Source organism: Sorex fumeus, unplaced genomic scaffold, assembly GCF_029834395.1.
Source record: "Sorex fumeus unplaced genomic scaffold, SorFum_2.1 ptg000063l, whole genome shotgun sequence".
Lineage (NCBI taxonomy): Eukaryota > Metazoa > Chordata > Mammalia > Eulipotyphla > Soricidae > Sorex > Sorex fumeus.
This window is the reverse complement of record NW_026606120.1, coordinates 73,461,149-73,486,596: the sequence shown is the minus strand read 5'-3', so window position 1 is coordinate 73,486,596 and position 25,448 is coordinate 73,461,149. Positions and strand designations below refer to the sequence as shown.

General features: G+C 46.1%; 1 protein-coding gene across 4 annotated transcripts in view; it reads right to left on the bottom strand.

Annotated features, from left to right (window-relative positions):
• Positions 1 to 491: 491 nt before the first annotated feature.
• Positions 492 to 25,448, bottom strand: part of CDK12 (cyclin dependent kinase 12) — a 92,277-nt gene continuing 67,320 nt past the window's right edge. For 2 of the 4 annotated variants that reach the window (XM_056126818.1, XM_056126819.1), the window contains exon 14: positions 18,398 to 22,175. In XM_056126818.1, coding sequence (XP_055982793.1) covers positions 21,460 to 22,175 — 716 coding nt within the window. In that variant the 3' untranslated portion in view covers positions 18,398 to 21,459. Of the gene's footprint in view, positions 566 to 3,874; positions 3,958 to 8,768; positions 8,889 to 9,879; positions 9,990 to 18,397; positions 22,176 to 25,448 lie in introns of those variants that run through there. The other 2 variants (XM_056126821.1, XM_056126820.1) reach the window with 2 other exon arrangements.

Here is a 25,448-nt window from a genome sequence, read left to right as displayed (position 1 = left end):
AAGAAGCAGTGAGGTGGCTGTGGCAGGTGACACGGCTGGAGTCAGTGTGTGAGGTGCCAGCTGGGAAAGCCGTGGTCTCTGGGGCTCTGGCCTCACCACCCTTCCCCCTCCAGGAAGGCCTCCTGTTTTTTCCCCTCACTTTCCCTCTTCTTTGGAGGGGACATGGGGGCGAGGTGAGGGGGGGACTGTCCTTGCCCCCATAACCCAGATGAGACACGTTCATCGGAGATGGGCAGAGCCTGCTCAGGGCCTGGACCCTGCTCCCATGGGCCCCCCACTGCGCTGCGGGCAGCCCCACCTCCTCCTCCAGCACCCTACACTGAGGCCGGCGTGATGGGGGGGGCAAATGCAGGGCTGGACACCTGCCGGGAGGCTGCACCGGGCACTGGGCCGTGAGAGACCTGCTGTTTCCCCGCAGGCGTCTGGCTCCTCCTGCTTCCCTTCACAGCCACTGTTTCTTCTCCGTGGCTTCCAGCCTGGTCCTGCCCGAGGCCTGCCTGCCCTTTGTGGCCGCGAATCTGGGCAGAAGAGTGAGACAGCGGCGCTCAGCAGCCCGCAGGAGACGCTGAGGGAGGAGAAGGAAAGGGCAGCGTAAGAAGCTGGGTGAGGCTGGACTCCACAGAGGGTGGGTGGCTCTGGGAATCGTGACCCAGCCCTCCCCTTTCTCCACGTCTCCCTCTCCAGAGCCCTCCATGGCCCAGGGGTCTTCTCAGCCACAGAGGCAGGCTCCAGGTGTGGCCACAGGGCCCGAGAGCTGGGGAGGTGGAGGCCATGCACACGGGCAGAGGGAAGAGTCCCTGTTCCTCAACGAGCATCCACACTTGGACAGCACAGTAGGGAGGGTGCTTGCCTTACATGTGGCCGTCCAGGGTTCAATCCTGGCACCCTGTATAACCCCTGAGCACTGCTAGAAGGATTCCTGAGCGCAGAGCCAGGAATAAGCCCTGAGCACTGTCAGGTGTGAGCCAAAACCCAAAAACAAAAATTTAAATCTAGGTTGGATGCTGGGAGGCCCTGTGGACGCCTCCAGGTCAGCCTCCAATGTGGTCAGGTGGGCAATGGGAAAGAGGGGCTGAGAAACCCGGAAGTCCTCTGCTGCATGCTGGACGTGAGCCAACCTCGGGGAGGCGGCCTCCCCACAGGTGGCACGCAGGTCCCAGTTCACAAATCTCCCGGGCAGGAGAATCTCCTTCCAACAACTGGGTATGGCTCTTTGGCCCCACCCACACTGAGGTCTAGGAGGCTGGGGGGAGTTGGGCGGTTCTTTACTCTTTTGGGCAGGGTAGGAGGGGTCTCTCCTATGGAAGCCTGGGGGTCCCTCAGTAATTCTTGGTCAACCGTCTGCTGTGAGGGTGGAGGATCAGTGCAGTCCCCTGTGGGGCCAAGGATTACTCAGGCCACCCTGATGGGGCTGGGGGTCCTCCAGGCTGCAATGGGTGATGTCTAAGGGGATCTTGTGGTGCTGAGGACTGATCCAGGGTTGGCTGCACGCGAGGCAAGTGCCGGGGGCACGTCTCTGGCCTGCAGCCTTCCTGTGCGTACCTGTACCTGTCTGTGTTGGCAGAGGCAAGGCCGAAACACTCGGCAGTCAGGGATCCCCCTCAGGGCCTAAAGCCAGAATGGGGTGAGGCCGTGGGCCCTAAGTGAGGCTCATCCTGCCATGTCCAGGCTTTAGGGGATGAAAATGGCAGTGATGGGGGAGGGGTTTTGAATATGAAGATGGAGAAGAGGTATTCGGGGCTTGGAGAGTGTGATTAAGTTTCTACACTGCTTTCCAAGGCCTGTACCCTTCCCGCCTGACTCCAGCTTAGAACACAGGCTGATGTGTGCGGGGCAGAGCGAGCGAGCGAGCGCAGGGGTTAAGCGTGCATGTCCTGGCTCAGTCTCTGGCTCCACAGTCACCGCAGCCCTGGGCCCTCACTGACCCACTCCCGAGTCTCCTGGGCACTGTTTGGGAAGCCCAAAATGAAACAGGAATGCCGACTTCTTCTTTTATGGGTGGGGGAGGTTCCCCACAGCCCGCAGTGCTCAGGCTTACTCCTGGCTTTGTGCTTAGGGGATCATTCCTGGTGGTGCTCAGGGGACCATATGGGCTCCCGGGGATCAAACCAGGTCAGGCACGTGTGTGCAAGGCAAGAGCCTGACCTGCTATACTATAGCTCCAGCCCAGAAAAGCTGATTGTTTGGAGAAAGGAAGATAATGCCAGGAAATGACATTGTTAGCAGCGGCCTGATGGGTCTCTTCCTGCTGCAGTGTCTGAACATGGAGACAGACACACAACGCACAAGTTCCCTTTCTCTCCCAGTGTGCACCAAAACACAGCCCATCACCCGGGGCCTGCTGTGTGGACATTTAGTTGTTTCTGACTCAACCTTCAGGTCCTTGGTTTTGTTTGTTTTTTTGTTGGGGGGGGGGCATGCCTAGTAGTGCTCAGGAATTACTCCTGGCTCTGTGCTCAAAATTTACTCTTGGCGGGGCTCAGGTATTCTAGAGGGTGCCAGGGATTGAACCTGGGTCAGCCGTGTGCAAGGCAAGGGCCCTACCCACTATACTATCTCTCTGTTCATTCCTTTTTATATTAATTTTTGTTTGGGGGCCAATACCTGGCATGCTCAGGGCTTACTCCTGGCTCTGTGCTCATGGATCACTTGTGGCAGAGCTCACAGGACTGTGGTGCTATGAACTGAATATGGTTACATGCAATGCTAGTGTCTTATCTGCTGTACTATTTATTTCTGGCCTACTTAGGTTTTTGTCTGTTTGGGGGCCACACCTGTGATGCTCAGAACTTATTCCTGACTCTGTGCTCAGGGATAACTTCTGGCAGGCTCTAGGGACAATATGTAGTGCTGAGGATCAAACCTAGATCAGCTGCCTGCAAAGCAAGCATCTTACGTGCTGTACTATCTCTCCAGCACTTCAAACCTAGGGTTTTAATTCTGTCTACTCTAGCCATGGGACAAGAAGTATAAGATCATTCTTTGCTACGTTTTTGGTTTAATTTTCCCTAACAACTTAGATCATGCTAGAGAAATTTTCAGTTAAGATCTCAAAAAATGGGCTGGAGAGATAGTATAAGGTTAAGGCACTTGCCTTGAATGCGGCTGTGATCGTGACTCTGGTTCAAATTCAGGCACTACATACAGTTCTCCTGAGCACTACCAGGCGTAATGCCCAACCCACGTTTGGCCCCTTAGTTGGGAATAGCGCAAACCCCCCAAATAAAAATACTTCAGAAAGGGCTGGTGAGATAGTACAGCGGGTGGGGCTCTTGCCTGGCATGTAGACAACCAGAGTTCGAGCCTAACATCCCAGTTGGTCCCCTGAACATGTCAGGTGGGATTTCTGAGTGCAGAGCCAGAAGTTACTTATACGTACCAACAGGTGTCGCCCCAAAATGAAACAAAAGCCCCCAAAATCAAAAACCCTCAAAAAAAAATGGGTACTGGAGAGAGTACAGGGGCTGAGGTGCATGTCTCACATGTGGTCGGCCCAGGTTCCCTGAGAACTGCTGAACCCTGAGCACAGAGCTGAAGTAGCCCCCAAAGCAATCCTGGGTGTGGCCTCAAAACTTTTTTTTTTAAAGGCAGCTAAATATTCAGTTCCATTTGGAGATTTATTTCTTATTAAGGAACTGGAGGGTTTGGTGTCTTTCCCTTTCTTCAAAGGATGAGGTAAAATCCCACGATGGTGGGACTTTGTGGAATCCGGGGAGGAAGGCACTGGCCCTGGAACATACCGTACAAGGGAAATGTCCCCCAGCAAGGCACCTGCCGCCCCTCAGCACCCTGGGACTCCAGACATGGGCACTGAGTGGAGCACCCGCGACCCCTGCCCTCGATCCAACCCCTGGCCCACCTACCTACCACCTACCTTTCTGGGTGTCCCCAGCAGCTCCTGAATCTAGGAAGAGGACGCAACTCGTGAACATGACTCTCAGGCCTCCCCGCCCACAGCTGGAAAACAACGGTTTGGGAGTGAGGTTCAGGCTCTTGCGCCGCGCACTGACTGCACATTACCTCCAAAGCGCAAAACTGGTGACCGCAAGTCCAGAAACATCTCTGAACCCTGCACCGCTCCTGCTTCCCCTTCCAGTCCTCTCCTCCTCCTCCTCCTCTCTCTCTCTCCAAAGACCAACCCCCTTTCCCCCCCCCACAAGTCTCTGTCATTACCTTCCTGTCACAGCGCCCAGTACTGACTCAGACAAGTCCACCCGGACAAACCACCCCGCTGCAAGCCGAGAGCCTCACCTCAGATCCTGGCTGCAAGTTGGGGCCCCAGACCTGAGTCCAGCAGGACGGTTTCCTCTTTTTCTTTTCTTTTTTTTTTTTTTGGAGGTCCTGGCAGTCGGGGGGGACTGCTGGCACCTCCCTCCAGAGCCTCCCCTCCTCCTCCACCTCACTGTGCTCCATGCCAGAACGCAAAGTGGCCAGTGATTGATGGGCCTGGGTTCCTGGTAACCGCACCCAGCGGCCCAATCCTCCTCCCTTTCCCAATCCCTCCCCTGTCCCTATTCAGAGATCAGATTGTCTCATGTTGGTCCCTGAGGTCCCATTAATTAAAAATACATCCAATTAAATGGCAGGTGAAAACGTGCTATTGGAGCTCTCCACCCCCTGCCCCAGCTTGGTCCCCCGACCCCCCTTTTAAGGCTCAGCTGTGCTTTGAGCTGAGAAAAAAAAAAGAGGGAGTGAGGAAGAAAGAGGGAGAGAGAAGAGGAAGACATAGAGGTGAGGGTATGGGGGGGGGCTACTTGAATCTCTGCCAGGGTAGCATGTGCCAGCCTGGGAGGGTGGCATTGTGCCCTGGTGTCTAATTTCTGGAGGTGTGAGTAGATGCAGTCAGCTGGGTACTACTCATCTCTGTTCCCCTTAAAGGGGCAGCAGGAAGTCAAAGGCCACAGTTGGCAGGGCGGCCACCCTCCCAGGCTGCTGCGGGAAGGGCGGAAGTGTCAGTGGGAGCCTTGCGGGGTGATGCCCAGGGCTTGGGAGAGTCTGAGGAGTCCATCCAGCCCTCATCCCCGCACTGCAGAAAAGAGGAGGAAGAGCCAGCTGGAACCCAGGTGGCAGGACATGGCCAGGCCTGGCTGTGCTGCCCCTGGCCACAGGAGAGCTGGGTGGAGAATGGAAGGCGGGCAGGCGGGTATTGGGTGGGGTAACAGGCTCGGATGGCAGGGACAGTTAAGAAAAGATGACTAGAGGGGACAGGCAGCTGGGCCTGGAGGGATGTGACCTGTGGCCCAGAGGGGAAGGCCCCTCAGCCTGGCTGCTGGTCAGCTTTAAGTAGGTCAGTGCTTGATAAGTGCTGACCACGTAATCCCGAGCCTACACACACACAGCACACAGTGTCCCCCTGCCATGCTGCCAGGTGAGACCTTGAGCCCCACCCGCTGCCCCCCCCCACCACACGGAAACTTCCAGCCTGGCAGGGGAAGCCAACAGGCAGGGAGAGCGGAGGGGAGAGAAGTGGGGCGGAGCTGGGACCGATGGAAGGATGCAGGCGGCAGTGGGGGTGGGGTGCAGACCCAGGGCCCCGCCTGGCTGCCTTGGCAGCCTCCGTACCTCCTCACTTCACTTTAACGCTAATTGGAGATTTTAATCTGCGCTGCGGCTCTGTTGGGGTGCTGGGGGGAGCGCCAGCTGTGCAGTAATTCCAACAGCACCGACTGTTTAATCAAGCTGTCCTCCCGGGGAGGGGCCCTCGGGCATGGGGGAGGAGGGACCCTCTGTCATCTCCCTCAGCCTCCTGGAGACTGAGGGTCAACCCTGGGGTCCTTGCCTCCTGCACGGTGGGTGCCAGGGCCCTGGCATCCTGGGCAAAGCTGATACTCAGATGGGTCAGTCTGAGGTCACAGACACCAGCTGCTCCACCCCCCCACCTCCCAATACACTCGGACACCTTCTGGGAGGCAGAGTCCAGGGCTATCCTAGGGCATCCCCCAGACGGTCAAGCAGCAAATGTCCTCTAGATTGGTCCTTTCCAAAGTGGGTATTATCCTCCCCAGGGAGGACTAGGAAGATCCAGTGGGGTGGTCGTGACCTCAGAAATAGCTGGGGTGGAGGTAAGTATTTTCCGATTGCTTAAAGAAGAGAAATTTCTGGGACCTGAGCAACAGTACAGCAGAGAGGGCGATTGCCTTGCACGTGGCCAACCTGGATTCGATCCCCGGCATCCCACCTGTGGTCCCCCTGAGCACGGCCAGGAGTAATTCCTAAGTGAAGAATCAGGAGTAAACCCTGAGCATCGCTGGGAGTGACCCAAAAAGCTAAGAAAGAAAGAAAGAAAGAAAGAAAGAAAGAAAGAAAGAAAGAAAATTTCCGGGAGGGAGCCGAGTGGATATTTGAGAAGGGGAAGGGACCTGTAGGCTGGCGTGCAGGTGCCTCTGCTGCAGACCAGAGGTGCCCCCTCTCTCACTAACCTCAGGGTTTCTCAGGGACAGGAAGACGAAGGGCTTTTCCTCTGGAAAATACCGGTCCCGACACCCTGTGGCCTGGAAGTGCATATCTGTGGAGGGGACAGGAACCTGCCTGTTGGCGCTGAAGGGAGAAGTGCCCATCAAGGTGCTGGTTGCCTGGCACCTGGGCCCTGCTGAGACTCAGATCACGGAGGGCAGTGGTCAGGGGCTGGGGGGTTGTTTGGTTTGTTTGGTTCGGGTTTTGTGCTTGTATACACACCCAGCTCGTGCTTGGGGGCTCCTCCAGGCCTCTGTTCTGGGGATCAATCCTGGTAGTGCTCGGGGGACCATGTGTCGCCGGGGATCAAACTTGGGCTTCCCAGGAACTCTCAGGACATTTTTCCAGGTGGGTGCTGGGAATTGACATTCAGGTCATTTGGTTTGGGGGCCACACCCAGTGGTGCTCAGGGCTCACTCCTGGCTCTGCGCTTGGGGATCACTCCTGGTGGTGGCTGGGGCACCATATGGGGTGCTGGGGATGGAACCCAGGTCAGCTGCATGGCCAGCTGTACTCTCTGCTGAAATACGGTTGGGCCCTTCAGACCATTTTTAAGGAAGAAAAAGTGATATTAAATATCCTTCCGGCTCCCCGGGCCCTTCTTTCTCTGGGAGTGTTTCTAAATCCTGTCTTGGGGAAAGGGTGCTACCCCACTTCTGGAACCAACTGCCAAGGGGCTGGGAGTTTTAATTGACCAGCAGCGCCCTCGTGTGGCTGAAACCATAGCTGCAGCTGCCCCAACGTCCCCAGTGCGCACACTTACAGGTACCATGTGATGGATGGAAAGTGGGAAGGGTTTTAAATGTTGGTGCTCTCTGAGTCATCAAGGTCTGTCATGCAGACATTGCCTGCCCACTCCCAAGCGTATTTCCTGCTTTATGATACTACACCTATAGCCTCATTCCCCATCCTACCTACTCCACCTGCAGCTCAAAGTTGATGCAGACCACAGGAGGGAGCTGTGGATCAAGAGGTTTAGGTAGGAGCGCTACCTGTAGTGCTGAGAGGCACTGCACAGTGAGGGGGCAGGTGAGATAGTCACCCCCAATGTCCCAGGCCAGAAATACTCTGGCTCTCTACGCCAACTCTTTACAGCTGCCACCCGAGTTCGACATAGGACAGCACTTTTGTGGGGAGTCTCCATCACAGCAGTGCCCAAGGAAGCAGGGGGCCAACCAAGGCTGGTGGGTCAGTGTGAGGCCCTGAGGATGTGGAGCTGCTCAGCTCCTGCAGTGTGGATGTGACCTTGCAAAGCAAGAGCCTTAACCCCTGGGGCTATCTCTCTGGGCCCAGAAGGGCTGTACTTTATTTATTTTTGCTTTTGGACCACGTTTGGCAGTGCTCAGGACTCACTCCTGTCTCTGAGTTCAGAGATCAGTCTTGGTGGGTTTGAGGGGCCAGCTGGGGGGGAGTCGAGCCCAAGTCTGTTGCATGCAAGGGAAGCGTGCTGCCTTCCATACCTGCTCTGGACCAGGTGGGTTCTGCAATCTATCCTGCACTCCCTGCAAGGAAGGAACAGGGGGAGACCCTCAGGAGTCTGAAATCCTTGTCCTCAGCCAGGTGCCTAGCGGACTGTACACCTTCAGCATTCCTGCCCCTAGAAGGGCTCTCTGTCATTAGAATTGTTCCTCCACTTCCAACTTCCAGCTGTTTACAGACTCCTTCTTCCGACACCCACTCATGACAGGGCAGAAATGGTTCTGAGCCATAGAAAAGGGGGAGGAGATCAGGAACACTAAAGATTAGGGCCTAGGGGTGGCTCAGAGCAAAAAGCACCTGCTTTCCAAGTGTGAGGATCTGGGTTCAATCCCAGGTGCGGCCCACAGGTGCTGGATATGGTCATGACAGCTCTACTGTTTGGGATTTCCACTGCACAGGCCACTTCCAAAGGCCAGGACAACCATCTCTGACAAGTACCACGGGAAAATCACAGTGAGCACTACAGCCAGGATGGGTGCAAGCACACAAATGTGAGTTTAATCCCCAGTAAAGTGTTCAATCCCCCATACAAGTATGGTGACTAAAGTGTGCGATCCAACGTGAGCAAAACCAAGTGTGTGTGATACAAGCAAACAAGATGGGGTGGGGTGGTGAAGGAGGAACAAAGGAAAGAGAGAAGAGAAAAAGAGAAAGAGGGAAAAGAAACAAAGGGAAAAAAGAAATGAGAAAGAAAAGAAAGAAGAGGGAGGGAGGGAGGGAGAAAGGAGAGGAGGGAGGGAATCACCAATACAAAGAAGTAAGTCACCAAGCGTTCTCCTTGCTGGAGCTATTTTAACAATGGAGGACCGGGCATGGGAAGGAGTACACCTACCTACCTGGCAGCAAGAAGGGTGGGATGGGTACCGGAAACTGGTGACCTGCAGTCCTGGGCCTTGAGGAGAGAAGCAGGTTTGCCTGCCTCTCAGTGTGAGGATAGGTGGGATCTCCCATCAAACCTGGAAAGGAAGTGGAAAAGCTGCTGAGAGGTAGTAAGAAGAGATAGCGCTATATCAGCCTGACTCAGAAGGCTGGGAAGTCATTTCCTGGGAGAAAAGGCAGGGCAGGCTCTTTGTGCCAGGCATGAGGTGAGCAGGGCAGACACTGGGAATAAGCAACTGTTCTGCCCACAGCTGAACATCCACTAGCAGAGCTGGATGAGAGGAAAGAACAGGAAGGACATGACCAACAATGGAAATAAGTGGGGCCGGAGCAATAGCACAGCAGGTAAGGTGCTTGCCTTGCATGCGGCCAACCCAGGTTCCATCCCTGGCTCCCCATATGGTCCCCCAAGCACCACCAGGAGTGATACCTGAGTGCAGAGCTAGGAGTCAGCCCTGAGACTTGTTCCTCGTGTCCCCCCCGCCCCCCCAAACTCACACACAAGGTACGTCCTGGGGCTCCTCTCTTCAAACTATGAATCTGGACACCACTAGAGTTTCCAATGAAAAACTAAGGAGCCGGAGAGAGTTCAGGGGTAAAAATGCTTGCCTTGCATATGGCTGACCTTGGTTCGGACCCCTGGCACAGCATATGGTCCTGAGTACCACCAGCAGGGGTCACTCCTGAGCAGTCAGGGATACCCAAAAGCACTGCTGAGTGTGGCCCAAACACCACTCTCTCCTCTGCCACTCCCCCCGAATTAATAATAAAAGCAACAGGAAATTCTCTGGAGATTTTTGGAAAATAAAAAACTTCCCTGAGATTATGTGCGTGTGTTTGTGTGTGTGTAATAAGATACTTCCTTGAGATCATGTGTTGAGAAATAAGAAACTTCCCTGAGAGAGAGAGAGAGAGAGAGAGAGAGAGAGAGAGAGAGAGAGAGAGAGAGAGAATAAAATTTTTTGGAGATGTTTGGGAATAAGAAACTTCCCTGAGATTGTGTGTGTGTGTGTGTGTGTGTGTGTGTGTGTGTGTGTGTGTGTGTCCCTTACAAAAGTTCATCCCTACCTGGCTTTTGAGTCTATGAAGGAGACCTCATTTGCCAGGGTCTCAGTCGCCAGGTGACTGCTGGATACCACCAATCCCTCAGGGGCCACCCCTCCTACTGCTGCTGCAGCCTGCAAAGGAAAACACGTGGCATTAGAGAAGTGGCCAGTGGCTAGGGGATCCACACTCAACAGCGTCTATAGACTTTGGCCCAGGAAGCATGGACTGGACAGGTAACAGTGAAGGTGACAGTGACGACTCTTGCAACTTCCTCAAATCAGATACATAACCAATACATAAAGATATATAAGTATGCCCCCAGAGAGTGGCAATTGTTCTAAGTTCCTTCTTCCAAAGAAAAACGCCATACCCCTTTACTCAAGACATGGCATGCATTTAGCAGATGGGAGCAGTGGCGAAACGCACAACTCTAGAGCAACCAAGGTTAGAGGCTAATGCAGAGTAAACCCAGGTGGTGGCTCAGAAGAGGACACCTAGTTCTAGGTCAGATCATGACCTTATATGCGAGGTTCTCTCATACAGAACAGTTTCTTCAAGGAATAGTTCAGAGGGCTGTGATGGAGGGAAGCGCATACCTTACATGCTTGAGATATGGGTTTGATGCCCAACTCAGCACAACAGAATGAACAAAACTGAGGGGGGTGGGTAGAGGGGAGGGAGGGAGGAATTCTATGAGACAGAGACTATGAAACAGACTTTTGTGATAGTAGACTTGATGTAGTTTGGATGATCGTATTAGGTGGGGGTGACATTACATGGGATCACATCCTGCCTCTGCTATCAATTCAGGTGTCACAAAAGGGCAAAGAATATAGACTGAGATCGAGTTCTTGGTCATCAATAGACAATGGTCATTTTGCCCCACCTCCTGCCCCACACCTTGGCCCTATACCCATTATTCTCTCTCTAAACAGCTCAGGTGCTTTTCCCCAAGATTCTGTTTCCAGCTTAGGGAACGGTTGGCATTCCCTGCTTTGTTGATCAGTGGTCCAGACACACAGGCTCAGAAAATTACCCCAGTAGTACACTGGGCTGTAGGAGACAGTTAAAGATGGAGAGAGCTGGAGGGAGATGAATTACAGAACCTGCAGGGACCATCAATGCACTGAGGACATTTAGGGTTTAAGTCTCTATGGAACATCAAATCACCTCTGCCCTTTGAAAGGTCAAAAACAAAAACTCAAAACATCTGGGAGAATAGGAGTCCCTGGTCCCTAATGTCCCTATCATCTCACAAGTCATCTCATTTTAGAGTTATATAATTCCCCATTTCATTCAGACTCTCCTTGGGTGACACGTGTTTCCTTTCTCTCTTCCTCTGCTTTTTTTTTTTTTTCCTTTCCAAGTCACTTTATGGGAACACAGCAGAGTTGAGGGTTAGGGTAAGTTCCTCACACTGCTCCTGAGGAATCTGAGTCTGCTGTTCAAACTCCTGGGATAATGACAAAGTACTCTTGGAACTTTCAGGAACCAGAAGGCAGGGCCAATCACTTGTTTCCTGATGAACCAGAGTTCCTGTGTCCAAATAAAGATTATACTTGTACAATCTGCATGTCATAAAAGATTAGTTTTTGAGCTAAAGAATATATAAAGCTCAGGATGGTGAGTGATGGCTCAATGGGCTGAGCACATTTGGCATGCAAAGAGGCCCAGATCTGATTCTCCCCTCACACCCCAACATGGCCCTCTGAGCATTGCTGGGAGAGCCCCCCAAAGCACTGAGTTTCAACAGTCCCTGAGCGCCACTTGGTGATCTATAGGTATTTTATATATATATATGTATTTATATATATTTATATTATATATATTTATATTATATTATATATATTTATATTATATATATCACACTGCTCAGTTTTCTTACTAAAATTTTTTAGTATTTTGTCTCACTCTCAATGTCTCTCTTTCCCTCCTCATAAGAGCACAGTCCTACCTTCCTTTCCTGAGGAAGCCCAGGGCTCAGGAGTTGTTGATCTTAAAAGACTACAATCACCTAAGATTCTGGTCTCTTGGAATCCAGTCTTGACTGGCTATCACTCACTCACTCACTCACTCACTCACTCATGGAAGGAAGCCACTTCCCAGGGCCTCCTCCAATTCCTGCTCTAGAAACTGAGAAATCGAATTTGGGGGTCTCTAGGGTTTCGTTTGGACTTTGGTCAAACGAAACCCTGGTGTCCTATGAGTCTGTCAGGGAGAAGTCACAAGGGTCCTTCTCCAGGGAGCAGACATGCCTGTCCTGGACACCTCCTCTCTGGGTCACTGAAGAAAGATGTTGCCCTGCAGATGCCTGCTCCTTCCATGCGGGGGTGCCTAAAGGAACAAGGGAGCCCCAGAAGGTGGCCTTTAAGTGCTAAACCCCTATTAAGAAAAGATGTTAAGAAGGTGACCTAATTCTAATTCTGAACCTGAGAGAGAGCAGCTCAGCAACCAGGCAGATGTAGGGCTGGGAAGAGTATGGCAGGCATGCGCCCCCTCCCCCAACAGACACTCCAGACTGTTTAAGAGTCTGAGCACACACTTTGCCTTACCCCTATGGAGCCCCCTATAAAAGGGGGCTTCTTAATCAAAATAAGTGGGCAAGAAAGAAAGAAGCAAGCCAGGACACAGATCAACATATCCAGAGCGTCGACATGTCCAGGCCACACTCCTCTCCAATTTGGGACGCCACGTGCATTGTCAGACGCTAAGGTGAGAGACACATCTCACCCGACCCCTCCCCAAAGTCAGCAAGGAAGAGACAGTGAGACAGGAGCTACTTGGCTTCCTATAAATTGTTTTGTCCTTCGTCACAGCTGCAATCAGGAGCTAAGGGCTCCCGCAGGCCTTGTTCTGATCTGCTGCAGGCGATGGAGGGTTTTTGAATCGGAGAGGACTTGGCTGCGGCCCCGTTTCAGCTGCCATTGGGGCTGGCTAATGGGCTCATTCGGGAAGACCCCCGCCTGCCACACTAAAGAGTCCCCTGCCGACCCCCTCCCCAGTCCCAACCCAATTAATAAATGGGGGCTCCCACTTTATGGCTCTGGGAGTAGGAACCAGAGATACAAATGACCCCCAGGGAGGGACAGAAAAAGGCCTTCCAAGAATCAAAGCAGAGAACTGTGCATCCTCAGGCAGAGGCTGCCACAGGCGAGGCAGAGCCCATTTCTAAAGCCTTAAAGGGGAAGAAACTGGAAAACAACAACAGAAACAAAAAACAATTCTGTGTTTTCGGTCCTAGATCTGGAATGTGGTCGCATTCCGGAAGTCAACAGTCTATCCCAGCAAGAGATGCTCACCCGCAAGGCAGAGAGCAGGCGACTAAGCACACAGTACCTGCTCCCGTATTTCAGAGGAGCTGAGCCCCCACTAGACTCCACAAAAGGTACATAGATACATTCTGTCGAGTGGCAAATAAATACTACCTAGATGTGAGAAACAGAGGGCTGACTGCTTTCCAAGCTCTCATCACCAACAGCACATCTGCTGGGAGGTCTTTGCTCAGGCTCGCTGGCTGTTCGTGAAATCCAAACTCTCAAGCCTTGCTTAAGTCTGAACTTGGAGCCTTCACATTCCCCTGGTCTTGAGTGCAGACCAGTGGGACCTTACGTTTGGATGGACAACAGTTAAGATGCTAATAAGCTCTCCTGTTTTTTGAACTAGCAGAGCTACAGAAATCCTCCCCACCATGTTTAGCATGTTGTTCCCTGTTAGTGTTTGCCACATCAAATTCAATTTTCTCAGGCCAACGAGACTGTTCCTCCACTTCATTTGCTGGGCTTCCTGTCCCTGCTAGTACATTCACCACCCTCTGGCACAAAACACATATGAACCTTCTTCCAGTTTCTTCAACCACCCTCCTTACTTCTGTACTCCTCTCTTCATGAACTTCAAAGAATCCTCTCTGGTTAAACCCGATTTTTCTGAGCATTTATTTACTTTGGCTTCCTCTGTGTTGGATATTATTTTATGATGTCCACGAGCGTGTTGACAAGTAGCAGTTCCCCACTTCCCAGCTAGGCATAAGACTTCTCTCACTAGATTCTGAAATTTCCCAGAGTGGGATCCTCCACTAACCCTTTCCAGAAACTGCTTTGTTCTCTGAACCTGATTCTGCTCTTATTGCTCTCTAGCAGAGCTGCTCTCCCGGGTTCTCTTGGGAAATCATATCAAAAAATCTATGAGGAATTTAGTCTCTCGTCAATTTTCAGGCTGTCACGTTCCTCTACTAACACTGAACCTGGCACTGCATCTTTCCAAAATAACGAAATGTGTTATAAGACAAAATCCAAACAAGCCTCTTCACCAAAGAAATTTACCTCAATTCATAGTATACAAACACAATTTGCTTTGAATGCTCTTTAAGATGAGAAGCCCCATTTTGTTCCAAGTTTCTTTTTATGGCCCCACCTGACAGTCCTCAGGGATAACTTTCGGTGGTGCTGTATGGACTGTATGAGGTGCTGAAGATCAAACCTGGGTCAGCTGTACGCAAGGCAAGTGCCTTAACTGCGTTACTACCCAGCCCCACTTCCAATGTCTAACATTAATTTTATATTCTCAGGTCATGGTCAAATTTTCTAGAGTGAAAATCCCAGAGCCAACAATAATCTTGTTTCCTACTACCCTTCCTTTGCCTTTAGGCTATTTCTCTTTGTAGAGGGGTCTCTGAATAGTGAAGTTGTTCAAGAGTCTCAACTACAGCAAATACTTTCTTAGATAAACCTCACTTTTCTAGTTTAGCACTGGGAGATCAGACAGGAAAAGGTTAGTTTCTACCTCCCCTTTATCTCTGATATAATGCTCAGAATGAGGAATTTGCCTCTTATTCTTTTCATCTCTTAGCTTCAAGGACTTAAGAAAAAATATAATAGGGCCAGAGTACAGGGTGGTGGTGGTGGGAGAAGGCACTTGCCTTGACTGCCACCAACCCCAGTGTTAATTCCAGTATCACATACGGGTCTCCTGACACTGCCAGGGCTCACTTCTGAGTATAGTGCCAGAAATAGCCAGAGTGCCACCAGGTGTGGGCCTCAACCCCTTCCCCCCAAAATAATAAAAGTGCTTACCACAGTATCTGACATGGTAGATCAAAACTACTTCCCTTTCTTGTCCTTCTTTCATTCAACCCATTGGACACCCTCTCATCCCTCATACCCAAAATGCCAGTTAAGGAGACAAATTAATGTCCTATTGTAGCCCTACATTCTGTGAGTCTATCTATTCTGATCTGTTTGCTCTTCTATGCCTTACCTTTGCTTCGATCTAAAACAAAGAGGAAAGGAATAGTACCAGTTTCCAAGGTGACGTAAACACACAGAACCACTTTTGAGTTTTCAAACTCAAAAAATGCAAATTACTTTTCAACACAATGCATGCATCATTCCTTCCATGTATCTGAATTATTCTCTTAAACTATGCAGTTCTGAGCAAAATATAATCTAGCTTCCCTAGTGAAAAGATCTAAGAATTCTAGGCCCATTACAAAGGGAAATGTACTCACATCTATGGAGGGGGGTCTCCCTGAAATGAGACATTAACCTTTAAGTACCCTACTATGTTCTCTTACACACAGTTATGCCCTAAATGTCTCTCTGCAGTCCAACTACCAGACTACTCTATTCTTTTTATTTTGATCTCCTCATATTGCAGTTTTATGAGAACTTTGGTCCCCTAACAAGTCCAAGCACCAGTGCAAGGCCAGACTTGGAGGTGCCTGCATTTATGAAAGGGGACCAGGATCCTGAGCTTTTGCCGTCCTTGAATTCAGCCTCATATCTAAGGCCAAAAGTTTTCAAGGTGAAGGCCATCACTGTATAAATTGATCCTCATGAAGGATATCTTCACTGGGTACTGCAGTACTTCTGCAGACAAGAGGCTGGAGCAGGGGACACTGAAGGGAGACTCTATACTTCAAATACCCCTTCAGACATGCATAAGGTAAAAAATACAGACAACAGCAAAACACTGCCCAAGCTCTGACAGATACATTTCCTTCTCTAAGCTGACTGATACATTGTAGCCTTTCAAAGATCTCTTGTACTTGAGCCCCAGCTTGCCAGTTTGACTTTGATACTTCTTTCAAGAACCATCAATTGTATCTTAACCACCATGTCAGAGCAAAACATTCAAAAATCCATGTATTTTCAGAGATTGGGGGAGCAGTTTTATTTAACTGAGTTAATTTCCTAGCCCTCCTACTCCAGAGAAATATGCTATTGCTAAGGGTTGCATACTGAGAGCTTTGCTAACAGTAACCCATCTTGAAAGTATTGAAGTCTAATTTTCAGATATGCAAACAATTCAGTGGCCAAAATGTTTCTGACACCCATTAATTACTCATCAGGGTAGCAAAGCAACTCTCATCTGCTTTCTGATGGATAGCAGGGCCCTCTCTCTCACCAAGCTTTACTTCCCACAGACACCATCTGCAACTGAGCTTAGAAATGTCATCTGCAAAAACAAGTCTCAGGATATGAGAGAAGAGGATAAAGGTGAAGGTTGAGGCTACCTGCTTCTAGAGTAGTAAAAGAATCTCTTCTTCCCACAACAAAAAAGCTTCCTTCTTAACAGAAATAAAGTGTGGTCATTTTGCTTTTTCCTTCACCTCCTGAAATAAGGTGAGGACCTGGAATATTGAGGATCTTTTGAATTGTCTTGTATCACCTTTCAAATATGTGAAGTACAGTAACTTTATCCTGCAGGAGATTAAATAATCAACATCCTGGTAGGCCTCAACTATGAGTTGGATAGTGAATAGAAGAGAGGAAATGAAGTAGGTGGACAGGAGGTGGAGAGTACCACCAATAATTCTACAGTGGATAAGCGCTTGTCTTGTAAGCAGCTGATCTGGGCTTAATCCCTGGAACCCCAAATGTTGCCCCTACCCTGTCAGGAGTGATCCTTGAGTGCAGAGCCAAAAGTAAGCCCTAAGGAACACTTGGGGTGCCCCATACCCCCACTCCCCCAAATTCCTGCAGGTACCATACTTCCCTACAAACCTGTCAATCTTGGCTTGGAGTGAACTTTTACTTCGTGATGTTCCTAAGGCTATAGGTACTCAGCTATTTTGTTTGATGAAAAATGTCATAAGTAACAGTAAAATTAGCCAAATTGTCCAGGTATTCTCACCATGCCAATCATGAATACTAGCAGTTCCTTCTCTCCCCTGGAATGGTTCAACATTTACCCCACATGAAAAACTTGAAATGTTTTCACTTTTTAAAACAAACAGAAGAACTCCTAACTTTTACCAGCTGAGCTCTCCAGGATGACTTAAATAGTAGACACAGAAGTAACTGAATACCTAAAAATTAGCCAAGTTGGGTGGGGGAGGGGGACGCTGGCAATTTTAATAACAATGTAAACCCTAGTTCAACTCTAAGAACATTAACCATTAACTTCCTAGAGGTGTTAACCTTATCAATAAGGGATGCAAGTATGGAGGGGCCAGGCAGAAAATGCCTAAAAAATTCACATATCTAATGCTATGGTTTCTAGTTAGAAAATAATCTGGAATGTGACTGAGAAAAAGCCCAGGTCTGGGCCTCAGCCTTTAGCTCAGGTTTGGAAAAAGTGACACTATGAAGTAGAAACAATATTCTCTAGTAAAATAAAGATTACACTCTCAGTCATGAACCTATAAAGCTGGAAAACAAAATTCCTTTTCTCTGGAGGATAACCAGGGACTGGGACAATCTTGAGCTCTCCATTCTCCTGCATAACAATTTGATAGCCCTCTGGCAGCTCGAAATTTGAGGACTAAAAAAATAAGGCTGACAAACCCTCATCAACAGTTTAATTCAATTTCTTAATCCCTCTTGTTTTGATGTACCCTATCCTTCCCCTCTACCCTACAACTGCTTACCACACTCACCCCTTTCTGATGCCTGAATCTGATCTCAGTTCTGACTCCTGATGAATTTATGCTCTCTGCTTACTGATACCTTAACAAGTGGCAACATTTAACTGTCCTGTACTATGGAAGAAGTAAAAGTAATTTTCTTCTTGGGATACAATTGTAAAGATTTTAGAGAATGTTACCCTTATCAACAACCTGGACTCAATTCCTAGTCTCACAATGCATCAGAAAATTATTAAGCAAAATTAGGAACACCAATGCCCATTGCAGGCCCTACTCAGGAGCTAGGGCTTGAAGACAATCCTCTTATCTAAGCAACCTCATTATTAACTTCCTTTGACTCTTGTTGAGCTTAAACCCACTTACCTATCCTTTCAGGAGTTGGGGTACATGAAGCTCAACTCGATGGTCTTGCACCACCATTATTTGTGTAATTGTTCTCTATTTAAAAAAACCCTTATAATATTCCCAACTATTTTTTTCTTTTGTTTCCTAGATCCTGTTTTAAAGCACCTATTCAAACCCTGACATTTTCCCCCTTTGTTAGTCTTTAAGTCTACATACGGCAATACTAAGATCAAGAACCCCTAAGATAAAGTGGAGAAAAAAATGCCCTTTATACATTTGATCTGATCAGATGATACAGATTTAGAAGTAAATGCAATGGAGCAAAAGTGGTATAGTAACAGGAAATATTTAATTTTCCAATCTCCACTTTCCATTTTTATAAACTGAAAGAAAAAATTTAATATATTACAAAATATCTGTACACAGACAAAATACACCCAATGGAGGGGGCAAAAATGAGAGAGAAAGGAATATACAGTGTCAGGAAACTAAACCAAGGAAAATGAGGTGGCAACTGACACTTATCTGATGCAGCTTTCTCTCTCAAAACCTGCTGGTAACCATTTAGAACTGTAACTATTACACACACATACACACACAGTGGCTGGATGATGTCTAACAGAAATCCTACTTATAAATTTGTGCTAACTGACCTGCTTTCAAACATATAATCTGATGCCACTCTTAAATCCTTGTCAGTCCTATGAACAGTTAAAGGACACTAAGCAAACTGGGGCAAGTAAATTTGTTATGGGGGGGGGGTGTGTAAAAATAATATAATAGCCGTACTAGTTTTGCCTCATGAACAGAATCAGATTTTTTCATCTGTTCAAACTAATGTATTTAATGGACTTAGTATCTCCTATGGTACAATAATTAAAACCAAACAAAACCCAAGCCACTTTTGAATTTGGCTTGTAATTTCTAGTTAAGTTGAAATTCTGCCAAACCTTTACTTCCATCATGTTTATAGGTAACACAGCTGAATAGTTAATACCTTTTCTTTCTCCACAGATTCCAGAGTATTTTAAGTAAGTTCCTTTTTCAAACTCTCCTTTCAGAAAGTCAAAGTTACCAAACTTTTTTTTTTTTTCACTTTAAAGGTCAGACTCCCAGAATGAGGGTGGGGAGTGAGATGAGATCACACACACACATGCAAACTTAAAACCCCCATCTCCCTGTTAGGGATGGGCATGGAAAATAAAGCATATTGGGAGTATTTGGCATAATTAAAAATAAAGGGCAGAAAAAAAATATTGTTGCTTGCCCATAACCAAAATATAATTAAAATATGTAGAGAATTTTATTCATATTTAATGGGAAACCATTTTTTTTAAAGTTGAATACTTCTGAAAGTATTTCAGGATTAAGTTCTTTAATCAAAAAAAATGGGACAATGGGACCCAATGCCTCAAACTCAAATATTCTAAAATATAAAGGCCATGTCTGAGGACTAAGTAAACAGACAAAAAGTTCTGATGAATTTTAATGAAATTTACCAGTAATATGTGAGTCTAGCAAATCTTAGCTCAACACACTGGTATAAAAAAGCCATCAATGCCAAAATCACTAGGTTTTCTTTCTAATCAGTGTTTGGCCTTGAGGGTATGGCCAGACCAAAAATGAAATGATGAAGTACACACACTGGATATCTACCTATCCCAGTAACAGGGGAAATGGTCTTCATGTAAGTATCTGAAGAGGTTCTTCTTTTCATTTTTTTATTATTATTATTGTTAGTGTACCTTTCTCTTACAAGTAGTTTTTATTTTTTTAATATAAGAACTTGGCATTTAAACATGAAATGTTACTTGAATTCAGAAAACTATTCTTCAAGATCCTGAAACATGTTTGCCTTTTCCTTATAAAAGGGGGGCTATATCAACATTTCACCAAGGTCTAAGTCTGTGCAGATAATTTATATGAATGTGTTTGTTTTTAAAACACTCTATGTGCTGGTACTCACAAAGAAATGGAAGCCAGAATGAGAACACTCCAGAGGTTATCCCATCCAGAAAACCTTTCCCTTTTCCATTTCCTGTTTATAATAAGGCAAAGTTCTTGCCATGAAATCAACCTCCTTTTCCCAAAACCACAATCAAATCTCTCTGGAGGAAAATCCCTAAAGAATTGGCAGGATATAAATGCTGAGATGTGCATATGTCAATACTGTTCTTACTCTGAGTCTGCTCTTTTAAAAGTATTTTTTAAAAAAGGTCTCACGTATTCATACAGCTTCAGAAAAATATTCACCCTATGTTACAGTCCCATGTATTTTCAATTTTTTTCTCTTTGACAATATTACAATGCTCTGTTTCAAAGCTGTTTTCTTTTTTGACATAAAAATATGTGTAAACAATATGCTAACTGCTCTTACTAGCCCTCTAGATAAGGAGACATTACCTCTATCATCTCTAACCCCAGCTCAGCTGCAATGTCCTAGGTTGTCTGCATTTATAGGTCAACTTCACCATCAGAACATGGTTTAAAAAAACAAAACAAAAAAAGCATTTTAGAATTGAAGAGTTACAGAACAATATAGGATGTTTAAATTTCCTTTCCTTTATTTAAAAAAAAATCATCCCAGGTATTTGGGCATCTCAACAACTTTTTTTTTTCCAAATAAATGTCTCAAAAGAAAGAGAAATAGGGAAATGGGAAGAGAGAAACATTAAAGATGAGATTTTTTTTTTAAGTGAAGAGGTGGGAAGTCTACCTACTTGCCCAAGAATGCTTCTTTCTAGAACCTTTTTCAGAGCAAATTTTGAAGATGAGTAATTTATTTGGAAAAAAGGTATGTTAAAGATGCTCAATGGGGAAATAGAAAAAAAAAAGCTCACTTGAAAGAAAAAAATGTGAGATGGTGGAGAGGAAGTAAACATTTATTTAAATCAGCCAGGTCACTCTTTTTCTCTTATAGCAAAAGTCTAAGAGCAACTCAAATCCTGTGAACACTATTCTCTTTACAGAAAAAAAGTAAACAAAAAAACCCCTAAATTTCAAAGAAACAATGAAAAAAAAAAAAAAACCAAAACTTTAGAAAACCTCTCCTGAGTCATCTCAAAATTCAAACTTTTCGTTCTCTTTTGCTCAAGAAGTGCAGGCAATAAATAAAACACTTATTTTGCAATTTAATGACCCTCTCCATTTTCTCTACCTATATTTATTATGTAGAGTTGAAGCAAATATTTGGCTATTGCCAAACTGATGCCAATATCATTATTTTGTAATTTGCCTGCTTGTAGCAAGTGAGCAAGGAATACAATGGACAGCTCTGGAGTAGTCAAATGTAAATATTACCTTGCTCAGGTAAATGATTTCATTAAAGGTTCAGAGTACTGGACAGAAGTATGGATAGGAAACGAATCTTTGAGGACACTACAGTCTGTGGGTTAGTAAGGAACTCCTCTCCCTCTTCCCCCTCTTGGTGGGACTCTTGAAGGCCCCCGATAGAGTTTACCAAAAGCAGAAGACTGAGCTGGGGCCCCCCAGTTAAGGCCTGCTCCTGAGCTGCCGGCCCCAGTGGTGCCTGGTCCCAGCTCCCCATAGTTTTGTAATTTGTTCTCTACATGTACCACAGAATTGCTGCTTCCCTCAGCCTTCAGGAATGGTTGCCTGACCACTGAGTGTAAAGTTATAGGGACTCTGGTAAAACGGAGGTCCTGGTCCCCGGGGAACTGCACTGACCCTGTTCCCTGGTAACTGCTGGACTCCCCAAGTTGGCTCACAGAGCCTGAGAAGGTCCTGTTCTTCACCACCAGGGTCTGGGCCAAAGATTCTGTCAAAGCTGAACCAGTGTTGCGTTCATCAGTGTCAGTGGCACTGAACCCTGTTTCAGGCCCATCAGTGTTTCCGAAAGTCCTGTTGGGATGGGATCGGGTAGAGTATTCCATTGGTCTCAAGGCCTGGTGCTCATGTGGCAGGTGGCCAGGAGGCTCTGCTTCAGGCTGGGATAAAAGTTGCAGCAAGGCGGCTGTCACGGCTGGGTTCAACTCCTGCGAGGCGCTGGAAAGATCGCCTTCAACCAGAGGGGGTGGAGGTGGCGGCGGTGGAGGTCCAGGGGGCTCAGGGGGCCTCTTCTCTGGTGGAAGAATGTGAGGAGGACATGCTGTGGAAGGGTTACTTCTTTTAAATACCATATTAAAAGTCACATGTGATTATAAACACACACACACACACAAAAACAACACACAAACGCATACATACTACCCAACATAAACAAATATCAATGCAAGTAACCAAATATATATATATAAAGAATAAAATCTTAGAATCATAAAATTGCAGTTTATAAATAAAATCAAGTGATTATAAGTAAAACAATTTTCATTCTGAATCTAACATGGTGTAGATTATGCTTTAAATGCTTATCCTGACTTTTGTCTGAGATTTCCTTCATTTTTTTTCCTTAAGGAAATGTTCTAATATGTAGACTGCTGACAGTAGCCTCCAGACCCTTTTTTGCTGTTGGAGCAAAACATTAATAAAAATAAAGTAGAAAGAAGGAAGAGGGAACAATATATATATATGCAGTGGTCACATTTTTAGGACATAATCTTGTTGTACAACAGAAGACCTTCCATGGACTCAGTTAACACTTTATACAGAATGTTTGATGATATAAAATTAACACCTGAAACAGAACTTAAAAGAACATACAGGAGAAATGAAATAAATTCCTTCCAATACCATCATGCATATACATTTGCTTCTCCAAACTTCAGCCCCCTGTTCCCAAAATAACATGCTAACGTAAGGGATATTAGCAACTATACTGTTATTCAGCTTCCTATGTTATAGTAATATAAATATTTTGTTTTCCAATCTCCTGTATTTTTCCACTATAGCAATGTCATGCAGAATGGGATGTTGATATAAATATGTTTTCCTTGGAGACAGTGATGAGAAGTGATTTTAAAATGTACTGAAGTAGTAATAGTATACTCTGTCTTTCCAAGACCATGTGTTTATCTTTAACCACTTCTCAAACTTTTTTCCACTCTATACCACTAATATCTAAATTTGCCTAACCATGGCAATCATTATCAGATAAGAACTCTTGCCCCCGAGAGTAGAGTAGAGCTGTGAAATGGCAAAAAATTGAGACATATACAACCAAGTAGAGTCAAACAGTGCCTTTAGCAAGTTGGGAGTCACTCTGCTGGAAAAAAAAGAATTAATGTTTTGGGTTATTTTTCAAATGACTTATTTTTTTGGTACCCTACAGAAGAATATATTTTAAATGTCCATAAGATCAATTCTTTATTATCTGAGCAAGTGATATAAGTCATTACTCTGACCCACAAAAAAAAAAATCTTGTTATAATTAGATATTTTGGTAGCTTATTTACCACAATTACATTTTGCATAGGCGTGAGTGTATACATTCCCTTAGTGTGCAGATGAAAACACGCAGAAAACACTGCAAAATCATAAAGTTACACAGAAAAAAGATGAAGTCAGGTGCTGTAAGTGAAATACAGGTAGGCTGACCAATAGTCCCAGTTTGCCAGGACTGAGGAGGTTCCCATGTTGCCAACTTTCAGTTTTAAAACTGAATGAGCCAAAAGTGAGGCTCAGTGGTTGAGAACATGTTTCAGGTGTTTAAGGCCCCTGGCTCAATCTCCAGTAAAACATACACCCCTACCACACATCCACCCACATCTACCCACCTATACACACACACACACAATGGTAAGTTGATTACCCAACACAGATACAACACACTCTCTCTCGCTCGCTCGCTCTCTCACACCCATACCCAATGGCAAGCTGGTTACCCAAATGGATATGTCATACATACACATACAAACAATATAGTCCAGTGACAATCTCGTTACCCATTCACATCCACACAGACACACCAGTACAGTCCAGTGAAAAGGTGGTTACCCTATGTGGATACTGCACCTACTTCAATTACTTGTTGACTGACTGCTGGATGACTAGGTGGTAGGAAAAATAAAACATAAATAAATGAAACTTAGTTATGGAAAACTCACATCTTGGAGAGTGAAACTCCTTAAAGAGAGCAAGCTATATCACAAAGATCTATAGACTTCAGAGCTTATTGCTGTAAATACTACATTATCTTACTACATAAAAACATCGCAGAACCAGATATTTTCCCAAGTATTTATCAGGATAGTATTTGTTCAGTGGTAGAACATATGCTCCCCATGTATAAGGCCCAGGATCAAATTCTTGGCACCCATCCACACCCCCCCCCCAAAAAAAAAAAACTCATGAAAGTATACTTTTGAAATGTTCGCGAAATGGAATACCAGTTTTGTTTTGTTAAATACTGAGGACAAAAAGCTTTTAAAAATGTCTACTGCAAAAATGGGCAAAACTAAGCTTATATTCTTTAGCAGTATCCCACTTTTCAGATTTAAATCGGACTTATGTAAATAGCCTATTTATGTTTCAACAGAACTAATTTTGAGATCAAATTCTTTCACATGCATGGATTAAAACAATTTCAAAGTTGAAATATCAGGTAACTGAAAAGAATCATTAGCTTGTAATTAATAAAATTATGGAGGGCGTAGGTTGAGCCATACCCTACAATGCTTAGGAAGTATTCCTGGCTCTGTGCTCACTCTCGGAAGTTCTTAGTGTTGAGACTGAATCAGGCTGCAAGTAGACAAGTAACCCCTTTACTATCTCTTTGGTACCCAGTTAAGTTAATCGACTTTACTCCAAGATGATTTAAAAATAAAGATCACATTTAAAAAAATGCACTGTTTTATGATTGAAAATGTTAATAACATTTCAGTACATACTAAAGAAAGCCTTCATGAAATGTAGAAATAACTTATAATTTTTTTCAGTTGACTCACTGAATTTCAAACAAAGCCCTTTTTCAACAAGTAAAGTTAAGTGGTAGCAAAAGTGATAGTAATCCTCTGTGGCTAGTTTAGTCTGCCCTCTTGTGGTAGTGATAATGAGTGATATGAGAAAACAAAATGGCAAACAAAATATGAGAAGGTTGGGAAGAAATTAGAGTAAGAAGGGCATGGGAAACACCAACTGGTAATGTTAATCCAGGCATGACTGTAAAAATCAGGAGTGACATTTTCACGTTCTTCTGAAACAGAAAACCAACAATTTCTGATCATAGGCCAGACCTTAATTCCTTAGTTTTAGTTAATTTAACCATTTGCTGATAGCTTTCTGGTTTAAGTCAAAGGTAAATATCAATCACTTATTATTTACTTTGAGCCACTTCTTTCCAGGAATTTGATTTGAGCTGAATTTTTCCTGAGAGGCTGCAGGGGAGAGAAGCAGGGTTTAAGAGGTAAGACACAAGGGGATCAGCCTAACTTCTAAATTTGCACTTTTGTTGTTATTCCTTGTTTTATAGTTTCTTCAAAAAGAA